This window comes from Meles meles, chromosome 20, assembly GCF_922984935.1.
Source record: "Meles meles chromosome 20, mMelMel3.1 paternal haplotype, whole genome shotgun sequence".
Taxonomy (NCBI): domain Eukaryota; kingdom Metazoa; phylum Chordata; class Mammalia; order Carnivora; family Mustelidae; genus Meles; species Meles meles.
Genome location: NC_060085.1, coordinates 51867297 through 51888234, shown reverse-complemented (window position 1 = coordinate 51888234; position 20938 = coordinate 51867297). Strand labels below are relative to the sequence as shown.

At 47.3% G+C, this 20938-nt stretch overlaps 1 protein-coding gene across 4 annotated transcripts in view; it reads left to right on the top strand.

Annotated features, from left to right (window-relative positions):
* SRGAP3 (SLIT-ROBO Rho GTPase activating protein 3) overlaps positions 1-20938 on the top strand; it is a 256625-nt gene that overhangs the window by 197488 nt on the left and 38199 nt on the right. For 2 of the 4 annotated variants that reach the window (XM_045991579.1, XM_045991581.1), the window contains exons 10-14: positions 1809-1893; positions 8898-8925; positions 13880-13982; positions 19063-19123; positions 20820-20897. In XM_045991579.1, coding sequence (XP_045847535.1) covers positions 1809-1893; positions 8898-8925; positions 13880-13982; positions 19063-19123; positions 20820-20897 — 355 coding nt within the window. Of the gene's footprint in view, positions 1-1808; positions 1894-8897; positions 8926-11404; positions 11492-13879; positions 13983-17922; positions 17954-19062; positions 19124-20819; positions 20898-20938 lie in introns of all 4 variants that reach the window. The other 2 variants (XM_045991582.1, XM_045991580.1) reach the window with 2 other exon arrangements.

Genomic DNA, 20938 nt, shown 5'->3' with positions numbered 1-20938 from the left:
GAAGCTGCAGTTTGACACTCTCCCCAGCCGGGCAGAAAGCCACTGCCCTGCACCACACTTGAAGAAATGCTGCTGTCCCTTTACCCTGAGGAGGGCAGGGAGTCATCTGCTCAAGGTGCTACACTAAGTGGCCACAGCTCTGAACTTCTGTCTCCTTTTGGCTAAGTGGGAATGATGGTGCCCCTCACCTGTGCTATCCACGATTGTGATGAAAACCAAAGGTACAAGCCTGAAAACTGCCGAGGACTCAAGGGAGAATGGTATTCTTAGTAACCAGAAGACAAGGTCCTAGGAACCAAGAAGGACCCTGGCTGAGGAGAGAGGATGCCACCATCTCCTGCCAGCCCCACTGTTCCAGAAACCTACCAAATTGGGGCCAGGGTGGGGTGACCCCAGTCTTATCTGAGCACATGTCAGCCCCCACACCTTAGGCTTTTACCATACACCTGTCTTCAGGGAGATGATGCAGATTTTTCAGATGCTTCTGTATATGTTAGGGTGTCCCAAACCACTGTGGTTCACTTGTTTCCTCCTCTACGCCCCTTTCTGAGCATCCTGGCTGGGGCAATAAAGTGGATTTCTTTGTGAGAAACAGGCTGGAAGCTCTGGGCAATCATACCATTTTCAGGCATTTGCAATTGCCGTTCATCTGCTGAGAACGCTCCATCCCCTATGTGCACGTGTGTACCCACACGGCCCCTTCCTCACCTCCTTCGGGCCTGGGTTCATAGGGCAGCTTTGCCATGAGGTCTGCCCTAACTCATAGTCCCCCATTCCTGCCTTTTTCTTATCCACGGCATTCACCAGTAGCAGGCCAGTTGTGTATCTTACTTTCTTTATTAGCTTATTGCCTCTCTTCCCTCTCTTCTGTGTCAACCCTCACGAAGTTTCTCAGCACTGGCTCTATGCCAGGCCCAGTGGTAGGCACTTGGGAGCCAAAAACCAACTGGGTGTGGACCCCACCGACAGCGGCTCATAGTCTAGCAAAGACATGCCCCAGCAGAGGAGGCTCCGGGGCTGGGTGTGGGTGATACAGGATGGGCCAACGAAAGCCGGTACTTGTGTAGATGGAGGGATGGCTGAGGCCCAGCTGCATTTGGGTGCAGGCGAATGTGTTTCTGTTCTGTGGCTCTTGTCGCCCTGTTCTGCTCCGAAGTGTGTTGTGCTTGACAAGGTCCCTGAATGAGAGGCAGCCTGGGGGTCCCGGGGACCCTGGGGAGATCAGTTCCCTAGGCCAGACTCCCCTGTCTCCTCTTTAAAAAGAAGAAAATTGTGTCCCCTAAGGCAGTCCAGGTTATTTTAACAGGAATGTCTTTAGGGGCCTGCTGAGCCCCTCCTCCTTCAGAGTGGGGCCAGATGAGAGAAAGGCTCATCAGGAGGCTCCTCTGTGACAGATCCAATACAGCGCTCTTGCCTCAGCTGCCTGCCCCCAGACGCGGTTCCCATTTTTATTGCTCGTGGCCCAGAAGCACGGCGGAGCCTGAAGACTAAAGAAGCCGTCTGCTAGGGACCCCCACTGTCCTCACCTGACAAAAGCTCCTTTCACTGCTCACACTGCCGCTGAGCTTTCTTTGTGTTCCCCAAACTGGCCTAAAACACGTAGGCTGGACAGCCGTGCTCCGCAGATCTGGCGTCTGATGGAGAAGAGCAGGGGGCAGGTCAGAGGCCCCTCTTTTCCCCGTGCTGGAGGCCTAGAGGGTGACCTCATCTCCTTTCAACCTCCCCGGCCCAGAGGTTGGTTCCAAGGGGCGGAGACCATGTGACTTGGCCCTGCAGTCTGTAATGCCCACATGCCTTGTGTCTTACAGAAATTTAAAGAATATGTGAACGGCAGTAACCTCATCACTAAGCTACAGGCCAAGCATGACTTACTCAAGCAGACCCTGGGTGAAGGTGAGTTGGTTGGGTGGTGGAGGCCTATGAGGAGGGGTGCCTGTGTTGTTGTGGCCCCTTGAGCTGTTGCAACTTGAAACCTGGGGCACTTGGTAGAGCAAGGCCTAGTAGCAGAGCCAGCAGGCAGGATGGGGCAGGCTAGTACAGATGCCAAAAGGGGTCTAGTCTGGCTGCAGAGAACATGGGGCCACCAGAAGTGTTAGTTTAAGTTCCGGGGAAAGGTCCGAGGCCAAGTGGTGAAAGGGGTCCCCATTAGGAAGGGAGTGGGAATCCAGGAGCACAGAGGTCCGCATTGATGCTTATCAGCAGATGCTAGTGGAGTGCCTGGCCAGGAGGCTAGGTCTAAAAAAGAAAAATCCATATATGGAAGGCAATGTTTGGTCCTTACGGGATGTGGGGAGTAGGCTTAAGACTACCCAAAGGCTTTCAGTGCCAGTTGGAATAAAATCCCAGAGCTCTCATGGTACATGAGGCCTCACATCCCTGAGCTCACTTGTCGTTCTCTACTCCCTTACTGTGCTCCAACCCCACTAAGCTCCTTTCTGCCCTTCAAAACTCATCAAGCTTATTCTTCCCCAGGGCCTTTGCATCTGCTGTTCTCTCTACCTGGAATGCCCTTACCCCAGATCTCAATATGGGTGGCTCCTTATCCTGCAGATGTCACTTCCTTAGTGAGACTCTCCTTGTCCCCAACCTCAAGAAAGCACCACCTCTGTCCCAGCACCCTCTGTTTGATTTTCCTCATCTTACTCATCACCATCCTATTTATTATTTATTCATTTGCTCATTATCTTTGGTCACACCCCCACCGCAACAGTATCGTATCTTCAATCAGAGTAGGAACTTCCTTGTTTATTTTGTCCACCCCTTTGTCTCTAGTGCCTAGAATAGTACCTAGCTCACAGTAGGCACTCAGTTAATAGTCACTAAATGAATGTTGAATCGAAAGGTCATGAGGACATGAACTAGGCCCCAAGGTCAGAGATGGTTTGCAACAAATCCTGGAAGCCCTGGAAACTGGTGTGAGGCTCAGCTCTGAGGGGGAGGCACTGATCTGGGGTTCTGAAGTTGCTAGGTGCTGCTTGGAGCCCCACATCCAGATCTATTCTTGTATTCTTTTGGCAAGGACAATTGGCTGAATGATGAACTCTACCTAAAGAAAAAAAGCATGGGGTCCAGGAAATAGGAGACCAACATGAGAGAGATGAAGGGAATTTCCAAGGTGATGATGCTAGTAGGTCCCAAGATGACAGCTTAAAGTAGGCTTAGAGATCACCCAAGTTTTTCAGGGAAGGAGGACTGTGGCAGATGAGAATCAGAATGGGGCATGGGACTAACGTTCATTGGCCACAAGGGGTTTGCCAATCACAACGTGTCCTTGCCTCCCACAGGATCACTCTTGTCTCCATAGGGATGCACAGTTTAGTGGCTGTGACCTGGCTACCCAAGTCTTCCCTGATGCTGTCCAGTTGGTACCAGTCAGGTGGATAGCTGGAATCTGCAGATGTTTGGCATTTGTGAGCCCCATGCTTTCGAGGAAACAGTGAGAAATTAAACCATTTCCCAGGCCAAGGCTCTTTTAATCTAGTGAGGAGACAATTCACGAATTCATAAAAAAATCAAAAGCGGTAACATTAAGTCATACAGAAACACTGGTTGAATTGCCATATGAACAGTACAGACTCTAAGGGTCTGAGCCAGGAGAGGAAGGGATCACCATGAGCCCAGACGAGCCAGAAAGGCTTCAAGAAAGATGAATAACTATGGTTTGGAGGAATAACCAGGATTTTGAAACCAGTATCAGATTTTTTTCAATCAATTTTATTGACATGTAAATTACATATAATGAAATCTACTCATTTGCATAGAAGTCAGTTTTGACAAATATATATACCCAGATCAGGATATAGAACATTTCCGTCACCCCAAAATCTCCTCTGTATCCCTCTGCAGTTAATTCTCCCTCCTCTACCCCAAGCAACCACTCATCTGACTTGTATCAGCAGAGAGGAGTTTTGTGACTTCTAGCTTCTGGGGAACTTCTGGGAGTGATGGAAGTCTGTATCCTGATTTGGGTGCTGGTTGGACATGGGTATATATATTTGTCAAAACTCATTGACTGGGGGTAAGGGTGGAGAGGAGTGAGTTGTAATGAGCTTTTTCTTCATTTTCCCTAACATCCCTCTCCATTTTGTCCATCCTGGCATTTCCACATTGGGCCAGGTGAGTGGGGCTGCAGAGAAGTAGGGCAGTGAAGAGGGCACTAAAATAACAAGAATGGAAGGAAAGGGAAGAGCCAGAAAGTCCTACAGAGGAACTCAGATGGGGACGGGGCAGCTCCCACAACTAGCGTTGAAGAGGAGGATTGCTTTTATGGCCCCCGGAGCCTGTTTCTTAGAGCCACGCACCAAAAAGCGGGTCCATGTAAGTTGGTGGCTACTTGTACTTGGAAAATCAAGTCCCCTGGATTTAGAAAACCAGATGTTCTTTTTAAAAAATAAGATCCCAGGACACCTGGGTGACTTAGTTGGGTAAGCATCTGCCTTAGGCTCAGGTCACGATCTCAGGGTCCTGGGATGGGGCCCCATGTTGGGCTCCCTGATCAGTGGGGAGCCTGCTTTTCCCTCTGCCTCTCCTCCCTGCTTGTGCTCTCTCTCTCTCTCTCTCTCAGATAAAGAAATAAAATCTTAAAAAAAAAAAAAAAGATAAGATCCCAGATGAGGAAGTTCTCCTCTCCAGCTTACTCTTGTGTGCTATCTGATACAACCTTTTCTTCCTGCCCTTGCCTGAATGGCTTGAATGAAATAATAATAAAAATTAGCTTGGGTTGGCATAACTCCTGACCAACTTGGTCTTCCAAGTTTCTTTAGCCTTCACCTACACCTTGCTCTGAGATGTGATTTACCAGTCCTCCATGTGAGTTTTAGACTGAATAGCAATGAAAAACTGCAGGAAAATATAGCTTCTGAATATAAGGGCTGCTAAGAAAGAGCCATCAAGAAGAATCCCCAGAGTCCTATTCTCTAGTAACCCAGCTGTGGAAAAGCCCATTGTGTTTCTTTTGAAAAACTGGGATGGGCCTTGTTAGACTGGTCAGTTCCGGAGAGGTTTGGGTTTTTTTAAAAAAATAGACTTTATTTTAGGGGTGCCTATGTGGCTCATTCAGTTGAGCATTTGACTCTTGGTTTCAGTTTAGGACATGACCTCAGGGTTGTGAGATCAAGCCCCACATCAGGATCCACACTTGGTGTGGAGTCTGCTTGGGATTCTGTCTCTCCATGGCCCTCTGCTCCCCAACCCCCCCACACTCTCTCTATCTCTCACTCTCTCGTATATAAATAAATAAATAAATAAAGCAAAGAAATAAAATCTTTAAAAATAAATAAATGAAATAAAATGGATTTTGTTTCAGAATAGTGTTAGATTTACAGAAAGGTTGCAAGATGGTACCATTAATTCCCATAGACTCCACATCCAGTATTTCCTGTTACTGACATCAGTGAATACGGTGTCTTTGTCACGAGTAATGAACACTGGTATATTGTTTTTTCTAAAGTTAATAAATTACCAAATTACTGAAAAGAACTGCAGCTGAGACCAAATCTCGAGTCACATTTGTATCCCCACTGCCTGAAACAGGTAGATGTGGATTCTTAGGGCATTGGGTGAAAGGGGAAAATGCACACTGACTTAGATGGGTCAAGTTCTTGCTCACTGGACAAGCATGAAAAAATTGCGCAGGCCAAAGCGACCTCAAAATCTCAGCTCCTTCATTCTTCTGGGGGTCAGTGGATGATTCACCACTACCTGGACATACGGACTCTTCCATCCAGTAGAAAACTCATCCAAGAGTGGGCTGAGGTAGGGTTTTACCAGCATCAGTGGTCTTTTTATGTCCTCAGAGGGCTATTTTGTATTGGGAGGGACACTGAAAATTTTGGAAACAGGTGAGAAATACGGGGCCAAGCAGAATATTTTGATTGAGAAGATGCAAGGTTTTTTTTGTTGTTGTTTGTTTTTTTTAATGAAGTGTCTGGTGTAATCCATTCCTCTCAAGCACTCTTTTGACAGGATAGCTCAAAGAAGCCACAAGTTAGAGGAAACACAAACACTTGCTTGGAAGCAAATTTTGTTAACACGATCGATCCCAGACACACAAGTCAAAAGCTTCCAGGTGTCTTGCAAATGGGCATTCCTCGTTGTAAATGTCACTGGCACATCTTGGGAACAAGAACACACCCCTATGTGCCCTTGGCTGTGGTGGTGCCATTTTTCTGGCCAGAGGATTCTTAGTTTATCATCATGTCTGAGTCTTAGCTCTCTGACCTTTTTACTGCTCTGGGTGGTCTGTAAGCTCTAGGGTTTATACTCTGGATACGGGTGGCTTTTTAATTCACTGTAGTGCCTCAAGAATGAATCGTGTGTTATCCATAAAAGGGATGGGACATAACCGTTTGGGACCAAGATTTAGTAGCACATTATGGAACCAGTGTCTGCCGGGTCCAGACAGTCTGACCTTCTGAAAATGACTGAGCCACTACCTATAAAATATACTTTTAAAGATCCCAACTGGTGTCTGAAGGTAATGGGTAGAAAATGTTTGATTCCTGAGTTAACACAAAATATATATATATATATATATATATACTATTTTATGAATTTTTATGTTGCTAGACATCGAAATGATATTTTTCATGTATTAACTTAAACACAGTATGTTATTAAAATTAATCTCACCTATTTCTGTTACTTTTTGTAACATGGCTGCTAGAAATTGTGGCTTCCATTACATTTCTTTTGGGCAGCCCTGGCCTAGATGTTTTCTGCTGCATCATAACTGGAATGAAGTACTGAGTCGTGCTGTGTGGGTGAAGCTCAAAAGCATACGCTAAATGAAATAAGCCAAATGCAAAAGACTGTGTATTACATGATTTCATTTTTATAAAGTGTCCAGAATAAGCAAATCCATAGACACAGAGAATAGATGAGCAGTTGCCATAGGCTGGACATGGGAAGGGGGAGTCACTGTGAGTTGGCACAGGGGCTCTTTTTCGTGTGAAGGAAATATTCTAAAATTGAATGGTTGTGATGGTTGCACAACTTTGACTATTTACTAAATAATTGAATCATACATTTCAAATGGGTGAATTTTATGTTCTGTAAATTATGCTTTAACAAAGCTGTTAAAAATAGAAAAGAAAGGGGCACCTGGGTGGCTCAGTGGGTTAAAGCCTCTGCCTTCAGCTCAGGTCATGATCTCAGGGTCCTGGGATCAAGCCCCGCATCGGGCTCTCTGCTCAACAGGGAGCCTGCTTCCCCCTCTCTCTCTGCCTGCCTCTCTGCCTACTTGTGATCTCTGTCTGTCAAATAAATAAATAAAATCTTAAAAAAAAAATAGAAAAGAAAGGCAGTGGCAAGGAGTCTGGAATTCCAAGGAAATGGAAGATCTGGAGGTAAGATGAGGGAGTCTTTGGTAAGCACTTGGGTCATGGTCAGGCAGAGAGGGTGTAGAGAAAGAGATCCGGGTACATCTTCTGGGGGCATCCCATCATTTAGAGGTCAGAGGTTGGGCAGTTGAGGAGACAGCAAGAGAAACTTGAGAAACAGCCTGTAGGGCAGGAGGAGGGACCCTTGGCAAGTGTGGAGTCATGAAAATCTAGGAGAAAGCGTTGTAAGAAGAAGAGAGTGATTCACTGAATTGTTGATGCTGAGAAGTCAGATAAAAGCAGCGAAGATGGTGGATTTGTCCACACGGAGCCGGCAGTCCCTGTGGATGGTGAGGTCAGAAGCCAACCTCTGTGAGGTGGGCGGGGGAAGCAAGAGTCCTTTCTAGACAGCTCCTTCCACAAGCTTTGCTGTAAAGGAAAGAAATAGGGATGGAGTTAGAGGCAGAAAGGGGGCCCAGGGGAGGTTTCGAAGCTAGATTATACATATCCAGAACATGTTTATATGCGGATGGAAAGGATCCAGAAGAAAGGACATTGGTCATGTTTGGGGTGGTGGGGGACACTTGCGGAAAAAGCACCTGAGAAGGGCAGAGGGGGCTAGGACCCTGAGTATGAGGTCTGGGCTTGACAGAATTGGGATGCTTCTCCAGGATACTAGAGAGGAGAGGAGGTAGAGAGTGAATGGGAAGGCACAGGTGGGTGGGTGAGTCTTACGGAAGCATGTCAAGACCTGTCTTCTGATTTTCTTCTTGAGTGAAGGAAGCAAGAAGGTCTTCAGCTGAGAGTGAAGACAGGATGGGTCAGGGTAAGGGTGTGGCTGGGTTAAGGAACAAAAAGAGGTATCTTATATCTGTTGCTCTTTAGGGCCAAATATATGACAGGTGCTCAACCAACTTTTTTTTTTTTTTTAAGATTTTATTTATTCATTTGAGAGAGAGAGAGTGAAAGAGAGAACAAGCAGAGGGGTAGCAGAAAAGGAGGAAGCGGACTTCTTGCTGAGCAGGGAGCCTGCCAAGAAACTCAATCCCAGGACCCTGGGGTCATGACCTGAGCCAAAGGTAGATGCTTGACCAACTGAGCCGTCCAGCCACCTCATCGACCAACCTTTGTTGATATAAAGCGGTGCCTGAGTTCTTGAGTTTTAGCACACACAGAAGGGATCACCTGGGGTGCTTGTTAAAATGCAGATTCCTGTCTGAGCCCAGAGATTCTGATCCAGAAGGCCCATGGGAAAGCCCCAAATCTGCACTTTTAATAAGGCCCCCCAGAAGATTCTGATGCAAGTGGTCAGCAGGTTGCAGTCTGAAAATCACTGAAAAAAAAAAATACACGTGACCAATACAAAATGAAATTTATGTGAACATAACCTTACAGCTAGGAGGCCCCGGGGATTTAATAAGACTCAGTTCTTTCCAGCAGACCATTACTTAGGCAAAATTCTATTTCCCGTTTCACAAATAATTAAGTTCATTTGTTTCTTGTTTTTCGAAAAAGATGAATGTTTGCTGGTTAAAAAAACAAAAATGATTAAACATCAGTGTATACTTTTCTTTCCAGGAGAGAGAGCAGAATGTGGCACAACCAGGTAAGAGTTGGGGATCTTGGTTTTTGGCACCTGCTGCCTGAGGTGGGGAGCGGGAGGGGCTGGGAAGTGCAGGAGAGGTGGGAGGTGGGAAGGTGGGAAGGCAGATGCTGCTGAGAGCTTGGAGAAGCTGGGCTGTTTTTAGAGCAGGATAGCTCTTCACCAGTGTCTCGGGGTGGAGTTGGGGTGGGGGGGGCGCGCGTTGGTGTGGCTGTGCTGAGAGAGGCTGGCTATTCTGCTTGTCCTAGCATCGTGCTGGTGAAGCCATGCCCCCTTCAGGCCTGTGATGGGGAGGGTGCCTTTCCCCAAGCTGCTGTGGAAAAGTGGGGTGTGTTCTGTTGGCGCTATCCATCTGGTGGGACAGTAATATGTATTGCATAGTGGCTGAGGACAACCAGTAGAGGCCAGAAGCTGTGGGATAACTGTTGACCTGTCTCCCCATCTGTTCTTTGGCTGCTGAGCAAACTGCCCTCCCCAGGCAGAGGGCCCAGCCTGGGGTTCCCATTTGCCAGGTCTTTGGGTTTGGCTCGTATGGCACACGTCTGGGCATATGCATGCGCATAGCCACGCAAGCGTGTACAGATGCCCCTACTGCCCACACCCTGGCTTCAGACCTCCTGAGCGCTCGGATGGACTGATGGGGGAGTCCCTTGCTGAGAAAGTAACAAATGGGCAACTTCTGCTTTCTCTCCAGCTTGCTCAACATTACCTTTTGCGCTTTTCCCTGAGCAGACCAGAGCCAGTGAACACTTTCCACTCATCAGGTGGTAGTTGAAGGGTTGACCTTCAGCGAGTGGACCTTTCATCTACTTTCAGAGTGTTGAGATCTCTAAGCAGCACTTTGGCTGACCAGGTTGTTCCTTAGAACCCATCTCTTTCCTTTCAAGTTCCCAGCAAATAGTTACCCCACTGCCCAACACGAATCGAGCCAGTGGCCCAGAATCCTGGAAAGCTGTTCTACTTGGCGAAAGGGAAGATGAACCCCTCAACTCCCTCCTGTCCATCTGGAAGAGAGTTGGCTGGGAAAAAGCTTGGAAAGCTCTGAGGTTTTCACTTTGCTGGGATCAGGATGGGGAGACAGAGGGCTTCCCAGAAGTTTAGCTTTGCAGCTGTTCCTCTGGGCCCCAGAAGTCTGGGAAGATCAGGCTGATTCATAATGCCAGGCGAGGACCTTCCAGCAAAGGGTCAGCAGATGTGCAGGGCCCCCTTCTAAAAACCTTCCAGAAACAAACTCATTTATTTATTTATTTAGATTCTCCGGCAAGAAGATGTTGTCATAGTCCCCAAACAACAGAAGCCACATTTTACACCAAAGTCTGCAAATAGGAAAACAGATGGGGGACAAATTGAGCCATCGCTCACTTCCTCCTAATTCCTAGAACTCATGCAGAGGAAGACGGTTCCAGCAGATTGCAGGAGAGATCTGTAATCGAACCCTTGGCCGGGTCCCAGGGTCTAACTCAGAGAAAAGTTGAGGGTTTTGTGTTTTTTGTTTTTTTTTTTTTAATTTTTAAATAAAGCCATCTGAGATGTAGTGTTCCACACCCTCTTTGACCTAGGGCCTGGGAAATGCAAGCTGTGACTACAGACCTCCCACTTAGACGTACTGCACTCAACTGCAAACCCAGCCATCTGTACTCTGGCCTTTGGCCAAGGTCAGAGGCAACTTTGTTAGCAAACTAAAAGCTTCCCCTTTCTTCCAAAACTCATTTAAAATTTGTGTGTAATGTGCTGCCAACTTGAAGTGGTTTTTAATTTAATCCTAAAGGCCCTGGGTGAGATGTGTCTATGCTATGGCTCTCTGTATCTTCCATGGTTTCCTGCCCAAGGTTAGTGTCATTTTGGATGATCCTTTGAGCAGGTCCCCTCAGCCAAGTTGCTGCTGGCCTTGTGTAGACCAATTTTTGCACATGGGCTGCAACACGGTACATTTTTTTTCTCACTTTTCAGAACCCGATCTTAGAATAATGCTAGTTCATAACCCTGTAACGAGGTGGTCTGGATGCAATAAGGCACTTGAAAAGTGCATGATAGATGGGGCAGCAAGATGCAAACATAAGTTTTGATTGTGATTTTTCTAGCTATAGACTGGCTTCCCTAACCTAGGTTGGCTCGTCCCTGTGGTTGGGATTAGCGATGAAAATACATGAGATTTCTTGTCTAAACAGATGGAACCTTATGCATACCCATGCACAGCTTCCAAGGGCCTGACTGCCTCTGAACTACAATATTGCCACCGTTTTGGATATCAACACCCACATCTCTGGGGTTATCTAGGGAACATTTTAGTCACCATTCTTTTGGTCACAGAATAATTTTGAGGCCAATTCTTATGTTGCCAATGTATGTAAATTTTCATCTTGGTTGAAAGGCAGAAAGGGGACATTGGTCTCTGGTTTCTCTCTCTTCCTCTCTGTGGCTTTCTCTGTTCCTGTTTTCCCTGCCTTTCTCTTTCTTTCCTTTTTGCTCTGCAACTGAGCAGCAGAAGAGATGGAAGGCTTAGGCTGCCCCACTTTCCTTGGCTGAGCTGTCCCCCTGCTCCCCACTTTGTGCCCCACCCAGCACTTCAGTAAGTCAAAATCGATTTGATGTCATGCAAAGTTGGGATAGCTACGTTTCCTTGTCAGAGATTTCTGGTCAGTACCCAGAACATCACACAAAGAAAGAAATCCCATGTGATCTGAGCAGTTCTTGGCTTTCTGGATTGGGCGGGAGAAATGGGAAAAGTATCCTTTCCCCACTTCATTCGATTTTATAAACGTAAAGAAAAAAAACCCCGTAAGACTTACTTTAAGAAAACCCTCCGGCTGGGTGTCCAGCCCCTTCGTTAAGAATCTCTACTTTTGCTGGCCATGGGAGTTTAATAGATAATTTAAAGCAACTGCTAGATGTTCGGTGATAAAAATCAACTTCCCAATTTCACTCTCACACCAGAATCTTGAAGAGGAAGAGCTGAATTCAGTTCTTAGCTTCAATCACATATTATTTGTGAGACGCTTGGAAAGTTTCTTCATCTCTCACTGGCTCATTTCAAGTGGATTCAGTCAGTCTTGCCTACCTCCCAGGGTTGTTGTGAGGGTGTCCTACAGTGTGAGATGAGGAAACCATCTGAGAACGTTCACAAATAGAAACCCCGAACACTAGGGAAACAAGGTGGCGCAGTTGCTATCCTCGAGTTATCCCCAATCCCAAGATTAAAGCCTGTGGCCTCGAGTCACAGTTTTTTTACTCTCTCTTTCGGCATTTGGAAACTCAAAAGCAGATCCACTGTAAGAAGTACCACCCCCATGTACCCACATCCTCAAAAAATCGGTAACTGATGAAAAAGAAATGACATGGACTTAGCTAACCAAATTGACATAGATCCAAGATGGGCTCAAAATAGTCTTGCCTGTTGTTTCTTTTTAAAATTTTGGTCTGTGCTGTTACTTTGGTTCCAATGTTTGGGTGGCATGATACTTGGATTCAGCTGTGTCTTTGCCCATGCATGTCCTGGAGCTAGCAGCATTTGCTCAGTACTCAAACATGTAGGAGAAGCTCAGGAGGCTTCCCCAGATGGCTGGGCCACTGAAGAGGACAGGCACAACAAGGCCACTGAGCAGAGAGGCAGCATGAATCTCTTTCACCTCGATTGGCTCCACAACCTGTAAGATTTCTTGCCCATTCACAGAAATCAACCAAGACTTGGGGGACCAGGTCTTTGCTTGTCACATGTGGACATTACCTGTGCCAGGCTGGGTCCCCACTTGTTGCTCCCCAAATTGTGAACCAAGCCATTTGAAAATGAACTGCCTCTCTCAGTTAGGGGCCCTCCTCCTAACCTCAGAAAGCCCTTTGCCCTGGAAGGCTAGTGGCATTGAGTCAGGCCAACTTGGGTGGCAAAAGATGAGCAAATAAGCCAACACAGGTATATGCATGGTGAGCAACTCTGGAAACTGGTCTGGTGTTTGTGGCTGTTTCACTGTTTCTGGTGAACTGTGGTATGGTTTCCCCTCCCTGGAGCCAAGAGTGGAGCACAGGGAATGGAGATCCTAAAGGAAAGCGAGACACTTTCAACCTGACCCAACAGTTCCTCTGCTGGCAAGGGTTAATGGGGTGGAATGAGTCCTTGGCTGGAAATGAACAAGTGCCCTAAGGCTTTGTGACTGGCCTGGTGTGAAAAATCTTGGCGCCAACGAGGCCTGAGTTTGGGGCCTGGCTCTGCCAGTTCCCCTCTTGAGGCCTCAGTTTCTGCCTCTGTAAAATGGAGCTGTCTGTACAGGGTTGAGCTAATGTTAAGTGTGATAATGGATTTGAAAGTGCTGTAATCAAAAGTGTACTTGACTAAAGCATAAGATATAATCATTACCCTGGGTTACCCCGGGACCCCAAAAAAGCTGTAGCCTCCCTCCAGGCATCAGTTTCTTCATCTCTAAAATGAGAGTAATAATTGCCTGGCTCTTAGATCAATGCAATAAAGATTCGTCAAGTGCATTTGAAATGCCAAGAGGCATTAGAAAGATCAGTGCCCTGGTACATTGGGAATTGAGACTTGGTGATGAATTTAAGCCAAATTAATGAAAATTAACCCTTCCAATCATCATTGAAAGTCTCTTGCTTTCTCAGGCTACAGATTACGTCTCTCTCCCCTGGTCCCTCCTCCATCTGGTCAGCTTTGCGGGATGACAGCCTCTGATTGGAGTTGCAATGGTTTCCTGGCTACATACTATTTCTCCCCTGTGATCTAGAATACATTTGTGTTATATGAGCGTTGCTCCTGTCTAACATTGTGGGTAAATTAAGATCCCCTTAAACATCCAAAGGCCTTCAGATGGAGCATTGGACACCAATGTGCTGGGGTTCAAGGGTTTCCATTTCATTTTGTGTTCTCCTCCAGTCACGGGTTTTAAGAGCGTCTTTCCCAGTTGTATGTTTGCAATCGTTGCTTTCTTGTTTTCTTTTGTTCCGTTTTCCCTAGGCCCCCCTGTCTTCCCCCTAAACCACAGAAAATGAGGAGACCTAGGCCTCTCTCAGTGTGTAGCCATAAACTATTTAACGGCTGTATGGAAGCGTTTATTAAGGTACTTGCTGGGGAGCTATGGAGTCCGCGAATGCGCCCAATGTAATGGCAGCCTTTCTCCACCTCCTCCCTTTGGCCCACAGCCCTGCCCTGACCAACCAGAACTTTCACTCACGCTCTGGGCCTGGCCCTGGGGTGAGCTAGTTCCTCAAGCAGCTTACTCTTACCTTTAGTAAGGGCTTCCAAGCAGAGCTGCTTTTGTCTCTGACCGTGGATTCTAAGTGCTTTCCCATGATAAGATCCTGATGAAGCCCATGAAGTCCGAGCAAGGTTGAAATGCCAGCACCCCTGCAGCCCCTGCCAGCCATGCTCTCCTGCTTCAGGAACTGCGGTCCTAGCGAGCCCCAGGGACAGTTCGAGAAACCACCTTACCTTGCTTCGCATCCACGCCTCCCAAGAGGTGGTTAGTTGGAAGAAACACAAAGAAAATCCCTGTTGGTAACTGTGTTTTTATACAAGTAATTTTTTGTTTTTTTGGTTGAGAATGTACAGAGAAAGGAAACACATAAAATTTTTGAGAGAAAACTCTCCCACCTTGTTTTGCTTCTTGAGGCAATCCCTTTAGAATTCCAGAGGCATCCCCTACATCCTAAATTAAAAATGAAAATCTCTGAGCCCAGTGAGTTTGTCTTTTTCTTGCCTCCGAGAGGCAAAGGGCACAGGATCAAGGCATCCCAGAGAGAATGAGTGACTCAAGGCAACTGAAGCTGGCCAGAGAATTGAAAAGGGCAGCAGGTGGGGGAGATGCTTGAAGAACAAGAGCTAGGGGGAGCAGCGGAAAGGGCCCCTCCCAATTACTTGAGAACCTTCCATTATCCAGTGAAGAGACTCTGCAGAAAAGAAGACTGGTGTCAGTCAGGAGAAATGTAAATGTTCTGGGCTTTGCTGGTAATTTGGGAGCCGTGGAGGCTGCCCCTGCTCAGCTGCTCTGTCCTCCGTCCTAACATACTGTTCATGGGACTCGCAGGATGGAGTTCAGCGTGGGGGGCAGGGGGGCAGCAGGCGGACATGGGACTGGGTAGCAGAGCCAGCAGCCTGGGCCCCACAGCTGTCTCTGCCTGTGGGCTGAGTTCTAGGGAAGGGACAGGAGGGGAAGGGGATGGAGGAACAGTAGGGCACCAACGGGGACTGTCTAGGGCAAGGGCTGCTTCAGGCTACCTCAGAGGAAAGAGACACGGAAGATCCCAAAAGGAAGGGTGCCACTGGGCCCATCAGGAAAGAGGTACTGTTTGGAGGGAAGCCCGAGTGAGCAGTTTGCCATCTAATAGGTCATGGGAAAATGTGTCAAGAGTCCTCCTTTCTTTATTTTCCCTCCTGTCTCCACCACGACTTCATCTCATTCACCCTTGCCCTTGGAAAAGCTGCACTCCATAGCCAGGATGGGACTGAAGGACACATAAGCTATTCTCTGCGCCCTCAGAGAGTGTATGGTGCCGCGCAGGAAGTTTTCAGCACGGAAAGCTGAAAGATCAGGCAATTCAGGAAGGGTCGTCTGTGAATGACCCCATGGACGCCAGTGCTGCGAGAGCTCAGAGGGTGAAGAGCCATGAGCCCTAGAGCGCACGAGGCTTCCGGCGGGTGGGTAGGGACAAAGTGGAGAGGAGCAGGGTGGGAGTCCCTGAAAGAAGGAACACAATGAATGAAAGCTCTGAGACAGGCATGACCCAAGTTTGCTCAGCTCTTTGAGAATGGATGATCAGTCCGGGCACTTGGAAGGAACTGACTCTTATCTAACAGGACACGAGAATGAGGTCTTCTGTTTAATGAAATAGTCTTTTAATAGAGAGCTGCTACATAAAATGCATGATTGTCAGACCATCTGACTCTATCCCTCGTGATAAACACATCCGAACTTCAACCACATGTTTGCCCCTTGGAGGAGGTAGTCACCTTGGGAAGCCACATTCTTACTCTTAAATACATCATCTTTGGTGCCATTGTTCAGGTTTCTTTGGAGCCTGTAGCATGGCCTTGGTCGGTGGTGCCAAAATTTCATATTAGAATGGACAGTCTGGCCATTGGAAGGAAAAGTGTTTCAGTGTTCAGCTTTGCAACGCCGCTGGAGGCGCAAAATGGCAAGAGGCATGGGCTAGAGTGGGGCTGGGTGACTGGCTCTGAAAAGCCACTTAGCATGGGTCATGTGGCAGAATAAGTCCTTGAGGGACTAGTTCAAAGAATAAACACACTCATGTGACTAAAAAAAAAAGTATATTTGTTCAACACGATTGCATTTCTTCATAGTCGCACCATACATTTACCACATACTGTCAGGCAGGTAGCAAACGCTTCCATGTGCCGGCTCTGGGGGCGGGGGTGGGGGGCAGTGCAGAGACAGACTCGCAGGCAGCAGGGACTCTCCCTCAAGGACGATTAGCTTTCAGAGAATGAAAAGGCAGTTTTAATATACTCAGCCCTTCAACCTTTGTGAAGGGAATTTAATTTTCTCTTATGATTCACGTGCTCTCTGGGAGAAAACTGCACGAACGAAGATCGCCCGGCTTTGAAGTGCCAAACCTGTGAAAGGTTTTTCAGTAAAAGGACATTGCTGGAACTCTGTGATGATGAGGGTATCGTAGGACAAGGCAGCATCCCCAAGTTAAGAATGATGGATACATCGATAGATTTCTGGGATCATTGGAACTGGCCCTTTATAAAATCCTTCATTTTTTTTTTCCTCTCTCAGACAGAAAGAAACCCAATTTTTCTTGTAAATTTTGAGGCCCATTTAAATTTTATTATAAATTTTGGGAGGGAGACTCCCCACCTTCTTTCTATTGATTACCTACTTCATGACTGTGTGACGAGATCAAATGAGCTCATCTGTGCCATGTTTCCAGAGCACTCCCGGCCCAGAGTAAGCACTATGGAAATGCTGGTCATCACTGTGGTCACAGGCTTTTAGGACATTGCTCATAGCGTCCCACCTGACAGGCTGTTTGCTCAGTTCTAGGAATCAGGTAGGTTTAGCCAACATATAGTTCTGCTTGTGGAGATGCTGGGGACTGGACAGGTGACACCAGCCGAAAGGCATGCCTCCTCCACTTTCTCAGGTCAGCCTCTGAAGGAGCCCAAATGAAGTGAAGCTCGCACCCCAGAGCCTGGCCCGCTGCACATATGGGAGGAAGACTCCATGGAACTCTCCCCTGAAAGTGGGTGGCGTTGGGACAGTAAAGGCTCCAGCTCTACCTGCAAGACCGTAAAAGCGTTTTGACCCCCTCCTGCTGTCCCTCTCCCAGGCTTTTCTCAGCTTTGGAGTTCCCTGAGGTATTCTCAGTGCCACTGTGAGGGCCAGGGAGTAGGAAGGAGAGCAAAGCCAATGAGCACCCAAGAAAAGCTACCCAGGGTATTTGGTCAGAAACCACGGAAGCTGTTTGAATTTGGAATCAGGTGGAATCCTGTCAGGTTGTAGCCAGAGGACACCTAATAAACACAATCTTGGTGGGATTCACTTGGTGAAATGAGGTTTCCTGAATTGACTTGCAGGGACAGTGTTACAGTAGATGCCTGAAGGTGTGTGTGTCCCTCCTTCTTGTGGGCAGCTGGGCTAACCTTAAGGTGTCTTAGGTGGGCCCTTGCCCATTGGTGAGTGAACAGCCCCTGTGTTGAGGAGAAGCTAAAGGTGGGATGAGGAAGGGGCTCCGAACACACCAGCCCTGTGCTCGTCAGGGACTGATAGAGGCCCCTTTGCCACCTGGTGTCCAAGGCAGGCACCCCGGCAGGCTGGCTGGGGGCAGGGCGCAGAGCCCGTACGAGGCCCTGAGGTGCAGGGGCAGCCCTCCCCACCGGCAGGCTGGTTGGCCGTAACCCCAGGACCGTTGCTGGCTGCCATTGCATTTCCGCGTTCACGGACTCTGAAGGATCTGCTTACTCTAATTGATCTTACTCCTGCGTAATCTTTTCTTTTTCTCCTGCTCTGCTGCCTGTTTATATTTTGTTATCAGAGGAAGAAGAAATGCTCGAACCAGGAACCAGGTATTTACTAGAAAGGTCGTTAGCCCCATTCAACTGGATGGAACCTGTCTTTAGTACTGACTTCTAGAGCAGGGCCCACCTTGCCTATTGCCACAGGGTCCATTTTATCCTCTCCCTGACTGTTGTTAACTAAGGAGAGGCTTCATAGGTGGGGTGTGGAGAAGCCACAAAGGCATCGAAATTCATGGGGTTTTTCTTACATGAACATATTACAAGTGCCTTGTTTCCTCACCTGAGGAGGTTAGTAATTTAATTTGACCCCTTTTACAGAAAGTTTAAAAAAAGATTTTGTGCTCTTTAAGTGATTTGGAATAATAGAGCAATCAACCAATTATGCAGTCTGAGAGAAAACTACCCGTTGCCCATCTCTTTGTGGTTGTGGGCCCGTCTAGGAAGATGTAATTGAAAATATATTCATACCCCCTGCCCTGCATAAGTTTAGAGCTGTGTCTTATTCAGCCTTTTTGACTAAGGTTGGCCACTCAGTGGTCAGTGGCTGACATTAGCTGTTTCTAGAACTTCTCCTTATAACACCTTTATTGTTGAACAAAGTATCCATCTGGATGTTTAGGTTGTAACCTCAGGAGTAGACCTGGCCTTCCTTTCTCAGAGCTCAAAAGGACCCTTGGGGGCCATCCTTGCTTCCGTTAGTGCGTTCTTATTTCAAGCATCAGGTACTGCAGTGCTAGAAGGAGGTCTCCATCCTGCCGTTTTATCCTTGAGCACTGGGAGCATGGGGTTGAGTGGGACAACGTGGAGGGGAAGGCGAAGCACTCTTCAAGAGCGAACTCCAGCCCTCTCCGAGCAGTGGGTTCCCTCCCCTTCCCAGATGTGCCTGCCAAGCCTTCTGAGCCCTGATTTCTTCCCAGCTAAGTAAGACGACAGAGCATTTCTTTCCAATTATCATAGCTATGCCTTTTTCTGCACCTAGCTGAAGACCTTCTGTTTTAACTGTTTGTGGAGACTTGAGGATTAGCAGCTCTTTGCTTATTTTCCAACTAATCCGATGGTACTAATATTCTGGCTTGAGTTCATAATCTGTGTTTGCAGTGTCTTTTTCCCTGTGGTGGCTGCCGAGCCCAGTACAACTCACGACTGTTTCTCTTCAGGACTCAGGACAAGCTATCCCTCTTGTAGTCGAGAGCTGCATTCGGTACATCAATTTATACGGTAAGCGCATTCCCGGGGCGTGTTCTCCGCTCTCTCCAGAGCAGGCGCTCGGCTGTCCTCACAAGAAATGAGGTTTTAATCCATCTCGGAGGATTTCCCATTACTGCCCTGCTTCCTAGAGAGAAAGCGCTTCTTGGCACAGGTGCTGTGCTGAGTGCCTTTTTGAGCCTTGTGTGTCTGGGGACGAAGGTGGTGGTGAGAAGACTGAGGAACTAGGAAAACCAAGGATCAGGGAGAGCATGGGTAGGAGAACCGTTTCGGTTCCTTCATGCCTCCCACCCCACCTCAGAGGTCTGTATTTTGAGCACTGAAGGTAACTGGGCAGTGAATGGTCAGTTAACTGGCTCTAGTCAGTTCCAGAAAGGGAATAGAATGTCTGGGATGTGCTAACCATGGTGTCGCCAGCGCCGCCCTTGGGCTTCCATCTATTCATTCATTCGCTCCTCCAAAACTTGATTTTCAGAGTGCGTAGCAAGCACTGTTCTGACAGTGGGTATGCAGGCATGAATAAGGCAGGTAAGGTGCTGGCCCTAAGTAGCTTACATTACCCAATTAGAAGGGCAAGGAAATAAGCAGATAAAGAAATAATATAATTTCAGGTAGTGATAATGTCAAGAAACTAATGAAAAGGGGATAGAGAATGGCTAAAGGGTGGCAGGGCTCTGTTTGGCTAAGGTGGTAAGTGGAAACATCTCTGAGGGGCTGATATTTGAGTAGAAGCAGCCAGCTGTGCCTGGCAGGTATAAAGGTCTAATATGGGAAGGAAGACAAGTGCGACTGAATGGGAATATGCTGGGGGTGGGGGGGTGGGATATAAGACACAGGAGGTAGAGATTCAAGATTGGTTAGGAAAGACATAAACATGCTTTTATTGAGCACATACTATGTATAAACCAAACTTGGACTAAAGTCTGCCATTTAGAGGTAAACACTTTCCTAAATTTTAATGTGAAGCATTGTTTTATATAGAAAAACTAAATGTGAGGGTGAAGATCACCCCACGAATTCCCATTCAAGATGAGAGAGGCCCTTTAATTCCTTCAATTCTATAGGTTACTGTTTAGCCCTATAGATTCCGATCCTGCATTGTTACTTTATATCAGCTGTTGGGGTGTCCCCCTTGTTATGGCCTCACAGAAGCACATAAGAAAAAGATTCTTTTTCTTTGATAATTTGATGTCCCCCAAGCTTCTCGATCCCAGGCCAGCACGCACTCTAGACTCAAGCTTTTCCTAGAAGGAAGAAGATATCTGAATAGGTAGAGGGTGGGAATGGTCAAGTGAACGATATTGGTCATTCTTGTTCAGAATCTCTGTGGCTGTTACACCGAAATGGCATTTTTAAACTCAGGCCAAGCTCCTTGGTGCCAGTGTCCCTGGCATACTCGGTAGGCGAAGTGCATCTCGGCTACATTGGAAGTTGTTATTCACTGGTCCCGTGTTGATATCAACCTCTTATGGCCTTTTCCTTCAGACCCCAACAAGAGATCAGACACATGAAGCAGGATGGTACATAGTATTTTGGCCAGATGAAGTTAATTGCAGAGGCTACTTTTGGGCTTCTGACAGGAGATCTTTACTGGGAAAGACCCTTGTGAAGAGTGGTGGGAGAAAGAGACAAGCAACGGGGAGAATCATGTGTGCCCAGCAGTCTGATGAGCTCAAGGCATCATGGCATTTTCTTTTGTTTCTTTTAGGACTCCAGCAACAAGGGATCTTCCGAGTGCCAGGATCTCAGGTCGAAGTCAATGACATAAAAAATTCCTTTGAGAGAGGTAGGTGCAGAGTCACCATCTCAAGCTTGTGTCTAGAGGAA